The sequence below is a fragment of the Diabrotica virgifera genome, chromosome 5 (genome assembly GCF_917563875.1).
Source record: "Diabrotica virgifera virgifera chromosome 5, PGI_DIABVI_V3a".
NCBI lineage: Eukaryota > Metazoa > Arthropoda > Insecta > Coleoptera > Chrysomelidae > Diabrotica > Diabrotica virgifera.
In genome coordinates, this window is record NC_065447.1 from 146,165,371 (window position 1) to 146,181,061 (window position 15,691).

Genomic DNA, 15,691 nt, shown 5'->3' on the forward strand with positions numbered 1-15,691 from the left:
TTTCATCCCCCAGAGGGGGTGAAGTCACCCCCAGGGCAAAAGCACACATCGGCACAATATCACTTTTTTTCTTTGACATGTAAGCTATACGTATGCCAAATTTCATGTCAATCCAAGCGGTTCTTTAAAATTTAGAGCAAAAACCGTGAAAGAATGGACTATATCACTTTTCTTCTTTGACATGTTACCTATGTGTATGCGAAATTTCCTGTCAATCCAAGCGGTTCTATAAAATGTGGAGCAAGAACCGTGAAATTTTAATAATGTACTATAGGTCCCAGTCTGTTCTGGATTCTTCTTCTTTAAGTTCCACCTTCTATCGAAGGTTGGAAATCATCATGGCAATGCGGACCTTGTTGACTGCCGCTCTAAATAGCTCTGCACTATTGCATTCGTACCATTCCCTTAAGCTCTTAAGCCAGGATGTTCTTTGTCTTTCCACATTTCGCTTCCTCGGATTTTGCCTTGCATAATAAGTTGTAATAATGAGTATTTTTGTACATGTCCCAAGTACTCAAGTTTTAGTCTTTTGATAGTATTATTTCCGGTGGATTTCCTATCCTTCTAGTTACTTCCACGTTTGACATTCTTTGAATCCATGATATTCGTAGGATTCTTCTGTAACACCAAAATTCAAAGGCGGCCAACTTATTCAAATGGACTTGTTTCAATGTCCACGCTTCCAAGTCATAAAGAATAGTAGTAGAGAACACTTAATATCGAAGCATCCTTAGGCGTAGTTCTAACCTTATATCCCGACAACAAAGAAACTTTAATGAATGATGCACGTGCTATTTCAATACGTGTTCTGGATACTTTATAATAAAGACGACATATTGATTATATTTTTAGATTTTACTTAAAAACAAGTTATTTACAAAAACCAACTTAAATCTTTTAATAAAATAAAAAAGTTGACATAATAATCAGATTTGCTTCATAACTTGAAATTTTTTCTATAAGGAGTTTAATAAAAAAACCTTTTAAATAGTATGTACATATCCTTAAAAGATAAACAAATAGAAGCTTAGCATTAGAATTGAAAAATACTTTAAACAATCTATACCTACCAATTAAAAATGGGTACAGATCTAAACTAAGTCTACTATTATGGACACACAACAAAACTGTAAGATTAGATATTTAATATTTATTGACATCCGTAACGCATTGGAACAAAATCGACATTTAAGCATGCGATCGTTAAGTTCCAACGTATTTACGTCTCGACATTTCTTGAAAATCGTAAACTCAAGGTCCGGTTTCACCAACAACAAATAATGAATATTTATTCGTCAAATAACATTTATTATACGTTTATATTTTGTATCAAGATAATTTTGGATAATTTATAGTTAAACTGGCGAATTTACTTTCTTATAAATATTTACAGCGGGATTAACTTGCCAATTTATACGAAGAGTAAGTATTTATTTGATAAATAAATAAAATAAATTAGTCTTATTTGACGTTAGTAAAATAGAGAAATGAAACTTTATTCATAGAATAAACTACTATTTGTCATTGGCGAAACCGGCCATAAGTGTTTTAGTCACAATTAACCAATAAAAAGAGATTTTGAGCTTGCCATTAATATCTTTGGTAGTCATATTATTGCTGCTATTACTATTATCATACTCATACTATTCTTTCTATTCATGATTTAACTCTACATAAATCTCATTTTCCTTCTGTATTTCTTTTTCGTTATGCCTTTCCTTTTTGTTCTTAGTTATTTAAGCTACTGCTACTGTGCAAGTCAAAATAATCTGTTTTTATTACTTCCGACTTTTAAATATTTTGACAGCTGTGAATCCTCTTAAATTCTAGTCGTCAATGATATCGTATGTACCGATTAATGCCGCAATGCCTGTACAAAGGAAAAACGTATGGATACCCTCGAGGTCTAGCATGCAAGGCGTATTAAATAATCAAAGTCATAAAACGCTGTACTATTTAGTTATCTATCCGTGTCTTTAATTCAACACAATTGTCAACTCACTATTATTGTACTGTACCCTGTTTTTAAACCAGGAGGAATAAACTGAAAAGACAGATTCACACCCAATAATGTCACTAGAAAAATCACCAAATACATCTATTTTATTTCATCATGGCGGCCTTCGACGGTAATCCATAAATATTATATTATACTAATACGTCGCTAAAGAGTTCCAAACACAACGGTTTATATAAAAGCACACTAACGATTTAAAAGTTAAAGGAATAACGCAGAAAACACAAAAAATTGCCGATATAACTTAATTAACCTATGAAATGCCATTAGGGTCAAATGTGAGCGGCTTGGAGTAACGGCATATTCGCTGGCCTCATACGCCAGTGCACGTGGGTTTGAGCCCTGCCAAAAACAAACCATTTTCATTTCCAATAATGACACGAGCCGTCTCACCGTGCCTCGGAGAGCACGTAAAGCCTTCGGTCCCCCTGGGCTAGTGTACATCGGCACTAGTTACTTGAAACAGGGTTAAAGATGTAAATGGCGCCGGAACTGTCCGAAAGGATCTCCCCGGCAAAAATGCCATACGATATTATTATTATTATTAGGGTCAAAATTTCATAAATGTCAATAGTGTCAAAATTTCATAACAGTGGAGTAAACTTGCCTGAGGTTGGACCAATCACAAACAAGCATTACGGCACGGTAAATTTGAATTACTCTTCCTAGTTTAAAAACAGGATATAGCTACACTTATGACATACCAAAATTAGAAATGAACACCTGAATGTCTAGTTACTGAGCGTTTATTAAAATTATTACAACTATACAGGCAAAAAACAAACCATGCCCATGTATGTATCAATTGGATTAAACAAATATACAGTTGAAACTCCAATAATGACCTCTTTAAATAGCAACCCAATGGCTTTGTGTAGTGTAGTGGTCATTGTGATGTCATGATTTGTCCGTCCCCAAAGATCTCGGTCTCTAGTCATCTCTTTTAACTCATGCACAGGTCTTTTGCATATTCCTGTAATTTGATCGATCCATCTTGTTGGGGATCCTCCTCGCGATCTTTGGCCTTCTACCTTTTCTTGGATAGTAAGTCTTTAGCTCATTTTTTTTATTACATAATAATGTTCAGTTTTGTATAAAAATGAGATTTGCAAAATTTCCACGCTTCAAAAACTCATAATAACTTAGAAGTACAAAGGCTATAGCGGGATAAGATGGTCAAAAATGCCCCCGCACCGATCAGCCCCGCTACTTATGTTTTCGATAAAGGATATAAAATTATGCCCACATGCAAATTTTTAGCTTCCCAAAGGTCTTAGAACGTCTTAAATCAAGAAAAGAAGAATTTTTAGGTTTTATTTTTTTTTAGCGTCATTTTACTTTAAAAAATCTGAAAAAATTCAAGAGGTTGTATCTTTTGAATACAAAACAACCTGATTTTTTTCAGATTTTTGTAATGAAGAATGAGCCCAGGAAACATTTTTGAAATTTTCAAAAATTTTTAAGGTCATGATATTATGATTTGGCCAACTTTTAAATAGTATTTTTTTGTGTACTTTTTGCCGTTCTTTTGAATGGCAGAGGCAGAAATGTTAATATCTGAGCAGAAAGAACGAAAAAATCAAAAAAACCGTTTTTGGCTGTCTCGAGATGCATCTCGGGACAGCCAATTTTAGGATATCGGATCCTTTATCTTCTTTGGCCTTCTACCTTTTCTTTGATAGTAAATCTTTAAGCTCATTTTTTTATTACATAATAATGTTCAGTTTTGTATAAAAATGAGATTTGCAAAATTTCCACGCTTCAAAAACTCATAATAACTTAGAAGTACAAAGGCTATAGCGGGATAAGATGGTCAAAAATGCCCCCGCACCGATCAGCCCCGCTACTTATGTTTTCGATAAAGGATATAAAATTATGCCCACATGCAAATTTTTAGCTTCCCAAAGGTCCTAGAACGTCTTAAATCAAGAAAAGAAGAATTTTTAGGTTTTATTTTTTTTGAGCGCCATTTTACTTTAAAAAATCTGAAAAAATTCAAGAGGTTGTATCTTTTGAATACAAAACAACCTGATTTTTTTCAGATTTTTGTAATGAAGAATGAGCCCAGGAAACATTTTTGAAATTTTCAAAAATTTTTTAGGTTATGATATTATGATCTAGCCAACTTTTAAATAGTATTTTTTTGTGTACTTTTTGCCGTTCTTTTGAATGGCAGAGGCAGAAATGTTAATATCTGAGCAGAAAGAACGAAAAAATCAAAAAAACCGTTTTTGGCTGTTTCGAGATGCATCTCGGGACAGCCAATTTTAGGATATAGGATCCCGACTACAAAACCTGAAAAAAAAAATAAAAGTGTGAATTTTGTCATAAAATTTGGTATGTGGGGTTATAACAATATTTGGAACAACTTTTCCAAATAACTAATCGAATCGCACATCGAAAATTCACCCTGTTTGTGGATTCGCAGTAGGCCGCGTTTAAATTAAAGTTCAGTTAATTTTTTTAAAAATTGTGAACCATCAACCTGTATGACTGTGCAAAATTTCAAATATGTATATATTTTGATAGCCGAAACATAGCCTTTATCTTAAATGCGACACACTGTATCTTATCAATGCGATAATTTATTTCAATTGCAACTAATATAGTAGTATTTTTTATAGATTCAAAATATACAATCAATATGATTCATTATCATAAAAAGTTCAAATTGATTGGATTGAAGTATTGAACCAATTTATGCGTATTAATATTATAATATTATTAAGTATAATAATTATAATATAATAGAGTTTTATGTATAGAAGCCCTCAAGTGTCTCGGAAACGGCTTGCACGATTTTTATAGGTTTTGGTGGGTAGGGGTTTTCTAACGCAGCCGATATTACAGTGATAATTACATCGTTGTCAGATTTCCCGTTTTTCTGGAAATTTAATGAACTTTTTTATTTCAAATGGAACACCCTGTATTTTTTTGCTACATTTATTAAAAAAAAATTTAAACAAATTATAAAAATAAATTTTTTCGGCCCGTGTAGACATGCATTAACAACTAAAAAACAATATTTTAGAATGAAACAAGTTCAAATTTATTACTGTTATCTGATAAAATAAGGTTTTACCTTCAATTTCAGTACTTCGCAGTTTCAAACATAATATTTTTGATTTGTGTTTTTTAACCTTGAAAATCGTAATTATTCGATTTCTTTTCAGTTTTAAATTATTTATAACTCGAAAACGATTAAAAAATGATTTTTAATTTGTTTAAAAAGTTTTTTTTAAAATAAATGTAGCAATAACTCCGATATTATGGCCTATATGTATAGGGATTATAACATGGAAAATAATCAGTATTTCTTAAGGACTTCAAAACGCAAAAAATATACAGGGTGTTCAATTTAAAATAAGAAAGTTAATTAGATTTTCACAAAAACGGAAGATCTGACAACAATGTAATTAACACCATAATATCGGCCACATTAGAAAACTCTTAAGCACCAAAATCTATAAAAATCGTGCAAGCCGTTTCCGAGATAATTGAGGGTTTCCATACATAAAACTCACTTTGTATATTATATTATTACATATTAATTGGTTCAATACTTCAATGCAATCAATTTGAAATTTTTATGAAAAAATTAGTGAATTAGTCAGTATTTTGATTGTATATTTTGAATATATAATAAATACGACTATATTAGTTGCAATAAATTATCAAATTGATAAGATACAGAGTGTCGCATTTAAGATGAAGACACACCTATGTTTCGGCTATCAAAATATGTATATACAGATTTGAAATTTTGCGCAGTTATACAAGGTGATGGTTTACAATTTTTAAAATAGTCAACTGAATTTTAAATTTGAAACGCGGCCTACTGCGAATCCACATACAGGGTGAATCTTCGATATGCGATTCGATTTGCTTCGCGTTAGAGATATCGAAAAGTTATTTGGAAAAGTGGTTTCAAATTTTATTATAACCCCATATACCAAATTTTATGACAAAATTCACACTATTAGTTATTTTTTTCAGTTGTTGTAGTCAGGATCCTAAATCCTAAAATTGGCTGTCCCGAGATGCATCTCGAGACAGCCAAAAACGGTTTTTTCGATTTTTTCGTTCTTTCCGCTCAGATATTAAAATTTCTGCCTTTGCCATTCAAAACAACGGCAAAAAGTACAAAAAAATACTATTTAAAAGTTGGCCAAATCATATAACGTAAAATTTTTTTGAAAATTTCAAAAATTTTTCCTGGGCTCATTTTTTATTACAAAAATGTAAAAAAAAATCAGGTTGTTTTGTATTAAAAAGATACAACCTCTTGAATTTTTTCAGATTTTTTAAAGTAAAATTGCGCTCACAAAAAATAAAACCTAAAAATTCTTCTTTTTTCGATTTAAGACGTTCTAGAACCTCTGGGAAGCTAAAAATGTGCATGAAGGCATCATTTTATATCCTTTATCGAAAACATAAGTAGCGGGGCTGATCGGTGCGGGGGCATTTTTGACCATCTTATCCCGCTATAGCCTTTAAAGTCTTCTGTATTTTAAAATAGTTTAAACGACCCGTGACGTCACATAGTTTAACTATACGGTTCCGTTTATGGTTATATTTAGGTATATTCTTCTTCTTCTTTAGTTTATTGGCCTCCACCTACTTGGATATTTGGCCAGCTCGTCGTCGCGGAATAAAGGAAAAATATTTATATTCTAATGACATTTATCGTATGTCATTTTAATAATATATACCAGTTTGTTGAGATTGGAGTTTGATATAGTTATTGAAGAAAAGGAAAGAAGGTTTACTATGGAAAATAAAACCATTTTGTAAAAGTACAAATTTTCTATGAATAGTTCAAACGATCAAAAACACTTGTAACGTCACATAACTGTATTTTCTACTGACGTTTATAATGTCTAATTTAAAATTATATTCAATTTTGTTTACTTTGTTGGTGCAAAATGTAAACATATAGCCCGATGACGTTACGATGCGTTTTGGGCTGAGTGGTATAATTTGAATTTTTAATCGTCTTTAGGGGCCAAACGAAAGACAAAACTTTTTTATCTTTGATACATGTTTTAAATTATGTTCTGTTGTGATTTATAACATTTTTTTCGAATTTAAAATTTTATGCAAATTCCCTATTGAAACTGTATCTGACGATATAAGATGTTTAAAGCTTGAAGGATCAACTTCATTGAGGCAACAATAAAATGCATGTGTTCCACTCCCTCCAAGCACTCAGATCGAGGATTTTATGATGAAGTATCTAAATAAAGCCGCCCGTTGTATCGATATATAGGAATTTATACTTAACAGGATCTACATCCACATAATATTATATTCAAAGTAAATATCCAAAAAATGAAAAAGAAAAGGCAGTCCTTTGTTTCCTAAATGTTTAAATACATATCTGGTACCTTCCCTAATAACTTCAGTTTTAGCTTGTTCTCTTAGCAGACAAACAAAAATTATGAACTTAGTATTACTCTGGGCTAATTAGCAAAATTCATGGAAAAGTTATTTACCAGCAATTTTATTGCTGGAATCGAATTATAAGATCCTATATATTAATAATATAGGTATGCAAAGTCCGCAGATAGTGTGCTACTTTTTTTATAAACAAAATGGCGCCGACAAATCGTATTTTTTTCAATTGTTGCTCTATAACTCCGAAAATTTTAATTTTACAACCAAGACACCTTAATAAAAAGTCACCGCAATTAAATTCTGCATCGAGATATGTTTTTCACGATTTGCTCCGACGAAAATTTTCCTCGGAAAATGCGGGTTTTCCTAACAAAAACTCTAATTTTCAAATAAAGTTTTAGGTAAGTAATTATTAATCAATAATTAAATAACTTAGTGACATCAAAGCTTTCTTGGTATAGATTGTAATTCCAGAAGCCGGTGAAAATTAAACGAATATTTTAGCAACAATTCAATTGTTAATTAACAAATTACGATCGCAATAATAACCAAAATAATCATGATACATTGATCAAACTTATAAGGATTATAAAGATGAGATGCTTATTTAATATTTTATCGACAAAATATAAATTTTTCTTTTTTTTGCATAATCTTTAAATTTTGAAAAAAAAAATAGTTATAATACGCTGGTCTAATTAGTAATGTACAAAGAAAGGTTATTTACCAGCAATTTTATTGCTGGAATCGAATTATAAGATCCTATATATTATTAATATAGGTATGCAAAGTCCGCATATAGTGTGCTACTTTTTCTATAAACAAAATGGCGCCAACAAATCGTATTTTTTTCAATTATTGCTCTATAACTCCGAAGATTTTAACTTTACACCAAAAACACTCAAATAAAAATTCACCCCAATTTAATTATGCATAGAGGCATGTTTTTCCCGATTTGCTCCGACGAAAATTTTCCTCGGAAAATGTCGGTTTTCCCAACAAAATCTCGAATTTTCAAATAAATTTTTTGGGCCAGTAATTATTTATCAATAATTATATAGCTTGGTGAAATAAAAGCTTTCTTGTTATAGATTATAAATTCAGAAGCCGGTGAAAATGAAACGAATATTTTAGCAACAATTCAATTGTTAATTAACAATTTACAGCCGCAATAACAACCAAAATAATCATGAGACATTGATCAAACTTAGAAAGATTATAAAGTATAAAGACAAAATATAAATTTTTCATTTTTTTTGCATAATCTTTAAATGTTTAAAAAAATTGTTATAAACAAATTAACATTTCTCAGAAATTGTTTATTATACTCTAATTTAAAAAATACTTAAAATGCGTATTTCATAGGTCTTGAAAATAAATGCTTTAAAAAGTTTTTCCAACCATTTGCAAAAAAGTTATGAAACAGCAAAGTAAATATACGAAATCTCCGTTGTTTATAATTTTTTTAATTGTTTCAAAGCTTAAAAGTGCGTCTATGGTACAACCTAATTACTCACAAAGAATGTCAAAAATTAGTGCAACGGTTATATTTTAATCAAAGATTGAAAATACTTTTTTTTGTAATTTTTAGCGCAAACGTAGGCCTGATACAGAGTCGGAGCTAAAATGTTCACTCGAAGCGACTGACACGCAGTATGCATTAATTATTAAAAGTGTGCATCACGCGGCCGGTCGTCGCTCCGAGTGAAAATTTTAGCTACAGTACTGTGTTACTCTACTTTCGCGCGTGTAAATTACAAAAAAATATATTTATAATATTTAATTAAAATATAACCATTAAACTTATAATCGATATTTTTTTGTAAATAATTAGCTTGTACTTTAAACTCACTTCTACGCTTTGAAAGAATTAAAAAAAATTATAAACACAGTAGTAATCGTATGTTTACTTTGCTGTTTAATAACTTTTTTACAAATGGTTGCAAAAAATTTTTAGAGCATTCATTTTAAAGATATTTTAAATGCGCATTTTAGCTATTTTTTAAAATTATAATATAACAAAAACTTTCTGATAAACGTTAATTTGTTTATAACTATTTTTTTTAAAACATTTAAAGATTATACAAAAAAATAAAAAATTCATATTTTATCGACAAAATATTAAATAGGCATCTCATCTTTATAAGATTTCAAAGCTTGATCAGTGTATCATAATTATTTTGGTTATTATTGCGACCGTAAATTATTAACTAACAATTGAATTGTTGCTAAAATATTCGTTTAATTTTCATCAGCTTCTGGAACTATAATCTAAACCAAAAAGGCTTTTAAGTCACCAAATTATTTAATTATTGGTAGATAATTACTTATCTAAAACTTTATTTGAAAATTAAAGATTTTGTTGGGAAAACCCGCATTTTCCGAGGAAAATTTTCGTCGGAGCAGATCGGGAAAAACGCGTCTCTATGCAGAATTTAATCACGGTGAATTTTTATTTGGGTGTTTTTGTTGTAAAGTTAAAATCTTCGGAGTTATAGAGCAATAATTGAAAAAAACACGATTTTCGTGGGCCATTTTGTTTATAAAAAAAGTAGCACACTATCTGAGGACTTTGCATACCTATATTATTAATATATAGGATCTTATAATTCGATTCCAGCAATAAAATTGCTGGTAAATAACTTTTCCCAAAAATGGCCTATTCTCCGATAATCAGCCCAGACTATATGTGTGATGTGCTACCATCGATTTCCAAATTTATGTGAAATTATTTTGGGAAAAAATTGCAAACAAAACGAATGGTTATCATTGGGAAAAAATGCAGTTATTGATGAGTTTCGGCGAAGCAATTTAAAGCGTTAAAGAATCAGATTTGTAGAATTTTGAAAAGGAAAAATGTAGTTTGTTAAATGTTTGAGATAAAATGCCATGCGACCACCTAACTATAGAGACTACTTTATGTCTTTTATTTCAGTAGTCAATATTGAAGGCTCAACTGTAATTGAACAGATATCAATGTTCTTAAATTTTTCATAATTTATGATTCTAATCCTACAGCTTGTGTTTAATATCCAGGTTACATATACAATGAAAATATCCTACCTAATCTAATTCACAGAATCAGTAATGCTTTGTCGCCAAGTTGCGTGAAAAGGTATTTTCAAAATTTTTACCCTCGTCGTGGGCAAATTCTGCATTAATAACTTTTGTAAACTTGGCAAGGCCAAAATTTCCACCTGAGGTGGTTCTAAAGCAGGCGCAATTTCACTATCCTTATCCAACAGCAATGGTACTGGTTTTAAAACAGGTATGCAGTCACCGTTACCTACTTGTTTCTTTTCCTTTTTTTCTTTGGGATCCTCGCATTGGTCTACAAAAAGTTCAGTAACTCGCAACAGTTCTAAAGTAACACCCCAAACAAAGTGTGATAATGTATTTTGTAACCTCAATACACCACCCAATACCATATGATTGGTTGTGGCGCTTTGGGAAATGTAAGTTGGAATTATAAGTAGTTTCTTTATATTTTGACACACGCCTAAAGCTTTATCGAAGCCTGCTTTAATGTCAAAATTTACCAACTCCAACTGATCTAAATGTTCCATTCGCCTAACTGCTTCTAATATTTCAAACGTATGACAATCTTTTTGTCCTTTTTCGAGCCTCAATTTTTCCAGTTTCGTTAGTTTAATAAGTATATCCTTACCAAAATTTTCTGGAAAATTGGTGCACTCTCCCAAATCCAAAGATTCTAAATTAACCAAATCTGCAACAACGTTAAGATTCATTTCATTCAAATGTCTGATAGAAGTAAGTGATAGATGTCGCAATTGTGTCATGTCTTTAAGAGAATCAATATTTGAAGTTAAAGTTAAACCTCCAGTAGCTTTAAGGCGAAGTTCTTTAATCTCTGTCAAAGCTTTTAAAGGTTCGAGATTCATAGTTTCGCATTTAATAGTAACAGCATTTATTATTTCCAATTGAGGATTCGAAGTTGCCAATTTTTCAACAACTGAAGCAGGACATCTACATAGTTCTATCCTTCGTAAAGTTTCTACTTTTTCAATTGCTTCGGAGAAAGCTGGCCAGATTTCATCGCCCCCTGTCGGCAAAAGCATTTTTCTTAAATCTAAGTGTCTAGTACCATGTTTTTTAAGAGAATGAGCTAAGCCTTCGAAACTATGAACTTGTGAATTTTTCATCCTCACTGTTCTCCACAACATTGGATGACTAGCAATATCTCTCCACATAGTACACACACATCCGGCTCTTAATAAATCTTGAACTTTTAAATATTGGAATATGTACAGCAATGTATTATAACCATAAGAAATATTTTGTAAGTAGTTTTCCATGAACTTCTTTTCTTCCTTTTCTTCGGAACTTGTGATGCTGCTTAATTTAATGCTTCGTTTTTTAGTTTTGACAATAGCCGGGGGAGGAGTTGGAGCTTTCGGCGTAGCAAGCCTAAAAATAAAAGTTATTTATTTAAAAGTTTATTTGAATAAAAAAAATATGATGATAGTATAATAAAATGCTATACTTAGAAAAAAAATCTGGCCAAATAAATTTGAAACCTTATGTAACTGAATTTGTTTGCATTACGAGTATAATTACCTAATACCAACTACACTTAAGAGCAAAATAATCGACTCACTTGCTGAATAATTGTACACGTGGAATTTCCTAAACCTGTTGTCCGATTTGAGTGATTTTTTTAGTATGTTATAGCCTTATTATTTAAGAAAATCGATGTAATATTAATGTTGCTATACAGGTAAAGGAAATTTTATACCGGGTGTAACAATCATACTGTGTTTTTTCTTAAAGTTCGGAACACCCTGTGGAGTATTCTAGCATATAAAAAATATTTAAATTAAAATTCAATTGTAGGCTTAGGCTTTATTAACATTTTCTTTTTTGACTCATTTGCTTATGTTGGATAATAAAAAAGTTAGGTACGTTTAAGAAAAAAAACACCCTATGATTGTTACACCCGGTATAAAATGACCTTTATCTGTCTAGCAATAATAATATTACATCGATTTTCTTAAATAATAAGGCTGTAACATACTAAAAAAATCACTCGAATCGGACAACAGGTTTAGGAAATTCGAGACTTCTAACGTGTACCGGGTGTCCCAATAAGAATGGTTCTCGGGCATATCTCAGGAACCGTTTATAGTAGAGCTTTGAAATAAAAAATTTTATAACAAAAGTTGCCTCAGGAAAAGCCTGGAAATTATTTTCATAATTGTGGGACCACCGCTAGAGGGCGTAATTGATTATCAAAAATTAAAAAATCTAAATTTTACAAAATTTTCCTAATGAAGGGGCACTGGAAATCTGATCGTCGTATTCTTCATAAAATTCTACGCATATTTGATTTGACAAGTTTAGGTCTACCTTTGGAAATAAGAGGTGGGATGAGTGGGAACCTTGTTATGAAAAACTGGCTGTGAGTCCGGTTCTGCTTAATCAAATTTTGCAAACTTGGTCTTGTTGAAGACAGATCTTTTTCGTTAATGTAAAAGTTATGATTTCGAACCAACTTACTGAGTAATATGCCAGCTAGAAGGCGTTATTTAATTTTTTTCAGAAATCTAGTGTTCCTTGGAAAATATTAAATACAAACATGCATTTTTAATACCATATTACAAAATTAGACAAAATTAGCAACAGAATAGCGAAAACCGCATGTTAATACCTTTTTTCTATCTCGAGATATCTTACAAAACGTGTAAATTTAAAAACATAACTGTTACTGTCACCGGTAAACCAAATTCATTAAAAGTAGTGTGCTATGGAAACAACAAAGAAACATTTTCCAGCTGTCAACGTATATTAGGTCTTTTCAACGATTCTCGTTTGTTTCGAGCCTCGTTCATATCTCGTATATTAATATTATACACGGATTATACGGCATATGACAGAGGCTCGAAACAAATGAGAAGCGTTGAAAAGCCTATTACAAAGAAATAAAAACAACTATTTAGTGATGACATAAACGTTCAAATTTTTGCCCATCATTTTCGTTGCAAACATTTACTCTTTCAAGAGTAGATTGAACAGCAGTCTCAATTTCTGCTCTCGATATGCTTTGAATGGCGTTTAGTATTCTCTGGATAATGTATTCTAGAGTAGTGTATGATAAGCAACAATTTGAATATTTAGGTCGTCACTAAGTAGTTCTTTTTGTTTTGTGTTATATTTAATTTTATTAGTATTGTTTCTCTTTATATTGTTGTTTTAATTAATTATATTTTTATACGTTGACATCTGGAAAATGTTTTTTTTTCCACAGCACACTACTTTTCATTAACTTAGTGTACCGGTGATAGTAACAGTTATGTATAAAATTTACACGTTTCTCGAGATATCTTGAGATAGAAAAAAGGTATCGACATGCGGTTTTCGCTATTCTATTGCTAATTTAATCTAATTTTATAAAGTATGATTAAAAATGCATACTTGTATTTAATATTTTCCATAGAAAACTAGATTTCTGAAAAAAATTAAATAACGCCTCTCAGCTGGCTTATTACTTATTAGGATGGTTCAAAATTATCACGCTTACATTAAATAAAAAGATCTGTCTTCAACAAGACCCAGTTTTCAAAATTTGATTTAGCAGAACCGGACTTACAGCCAGTTTTTCATAACAAGGTTCCCACTCACCCCCACCTCTTATTTGCAAAGGTAGAGTTAGACTTGTTAAATCAAATATGCGCAGAATTTGATGAAGAATACAATAATCGGATTCCCAGTGCCCCTTCATTAGGAAAATTTTGTAAAATTTAGATTTTTTTATTTTTGATATTCAATTACGCCCTCTAGCGGTGGACCCACAATTATGAAAATAATTTCCAGGCTTTTCCTGAGGCAACTTTTGTTATAAAATTTTTTATTTCAAAGCTCTACTATAAACGGTTTCTGAGATATGGCCGAGAGCCATTCTTATTGGGACACCCGGTACAATTCAGCAAGTGAGTCGATTATTAGTGCTCTCAAGTGTATACAGTGATGAACGCGCTAATAACCGGCAAAATAGAACAAAAGATGGAAAATGTATTAATTTGTGAGATAAAAAGAAATGAAACTAGTCGAGCTGGAAAGTTTAGCGATATTAACCTATAAATTTACATTATATTGATTGTTTCCCACCTTTACACGTATCAGAGCAGTATGTCAACTAAAACTGTCACTGTGACAGTGGTAGTTGCCAAACTCGTGTGATACGTGTAAAGGTGGGAAACAATCAATATAATGTAAATTTCTAGGTTAATATCGCTAAGTTTCCCAGCTCGACTAGTTTCATTTCTTTTTATCTCACAACTTAATACGTTTTCCATCTTTTGTGCTATTTTGCCGGTTATCAGCGCGCTCATCACTGTATATAAAATATATATTTTATAGAATATAAACAATTTTGGAGTTGATAGTTCTATATACATACATATATGTTTTATAAATAGTTATGTTGTACTGATGCATAATTTGTAAATACAATAATATGATCAAAATATGTACAAATACATTGTTGGGTTCATTTTTAAGGATATAGTTAACCTGACGTAAGAAAACTCAGGAACACGAAATAAACTAATCTCGTATACAGGGTGGGGCATTAGTGCGAGGAAACCCAATTACTCGTGTGTCATAAGAGATACGAAAAAAAGTTACGTAGATAAAAGTTGGGACACAGATTGAACCATATTTTAAAAATACTTTCAAATATTCAGGGCCTCCCGTATTGACAGGGTGGCACAAACTTCTTTTTTTTAATGAAACACTCTGTATATTTTTACATTTTTGAATTCTCCTCGATGTCTCGTTTCTTAAAATATAGGTTTTTGTAATATTATACGAGGTAGTTAAAAGATAATTACGTTTTTTTTTTGTTAATTTCGTAGCAACATTCACACCCTGTAGAATTGTGGAGTTCCATTATGGTCGTATCTGTGCCCCAACTTTTATCTAAATAACTATTTTTCGTATCTCTTACGACAAACAAGTAATTGGACTTCCTCTCACTAATGGCCCACCCTGTATATACTATATTATATATACGAGTGTCTTAGGGCCTAAACTGTTTCTCGCTTCTTAATAAACATAATCAAAAATCTTTCTACCATATTATTATAATGGTGTAAAGTTTAATTTCTTCCATATTTTGCTGTTACTTGTCAACATCTTTGCGTCTGTCGATGTCACTCCTCTTCTCTCCAATATCTTTCCGATTACTTCATCCCATGCCTGCCTTGGTCTTTCACTTTTTTGTTTTTCAATATTTTTGCTTTTCACACTCTGTGGTAT

At 31.2% G+C, this 15,691-nt stretch overlaps 1 protein-coding gene across 1 annotated transcript in view; it reads right to left on the bottom strand.

Annotated features, from left to right (window-relative positions):
* Window positions 1-840: 840 nt before the first annotated feature.
* The window catches only part of LOC114343615 (uncharacterized), a 95,387-nt gene continuing 80,536 nt past the window's right edge, over window positions 841-15,691 (bottom strand). Inside the window, exon 7 of the mRNA XM_050650404.1 lies at window positions 841-11,842. Within this exon, the coding sequence (XP_050506361.1) occupies window positions 10,483-11,842 (1,360 nt within the window). The 3' untranslated portion in view covers window positions 841-10,482. The remainder of the gene's footprint in view (window positions 11,843-15,691) is intronic.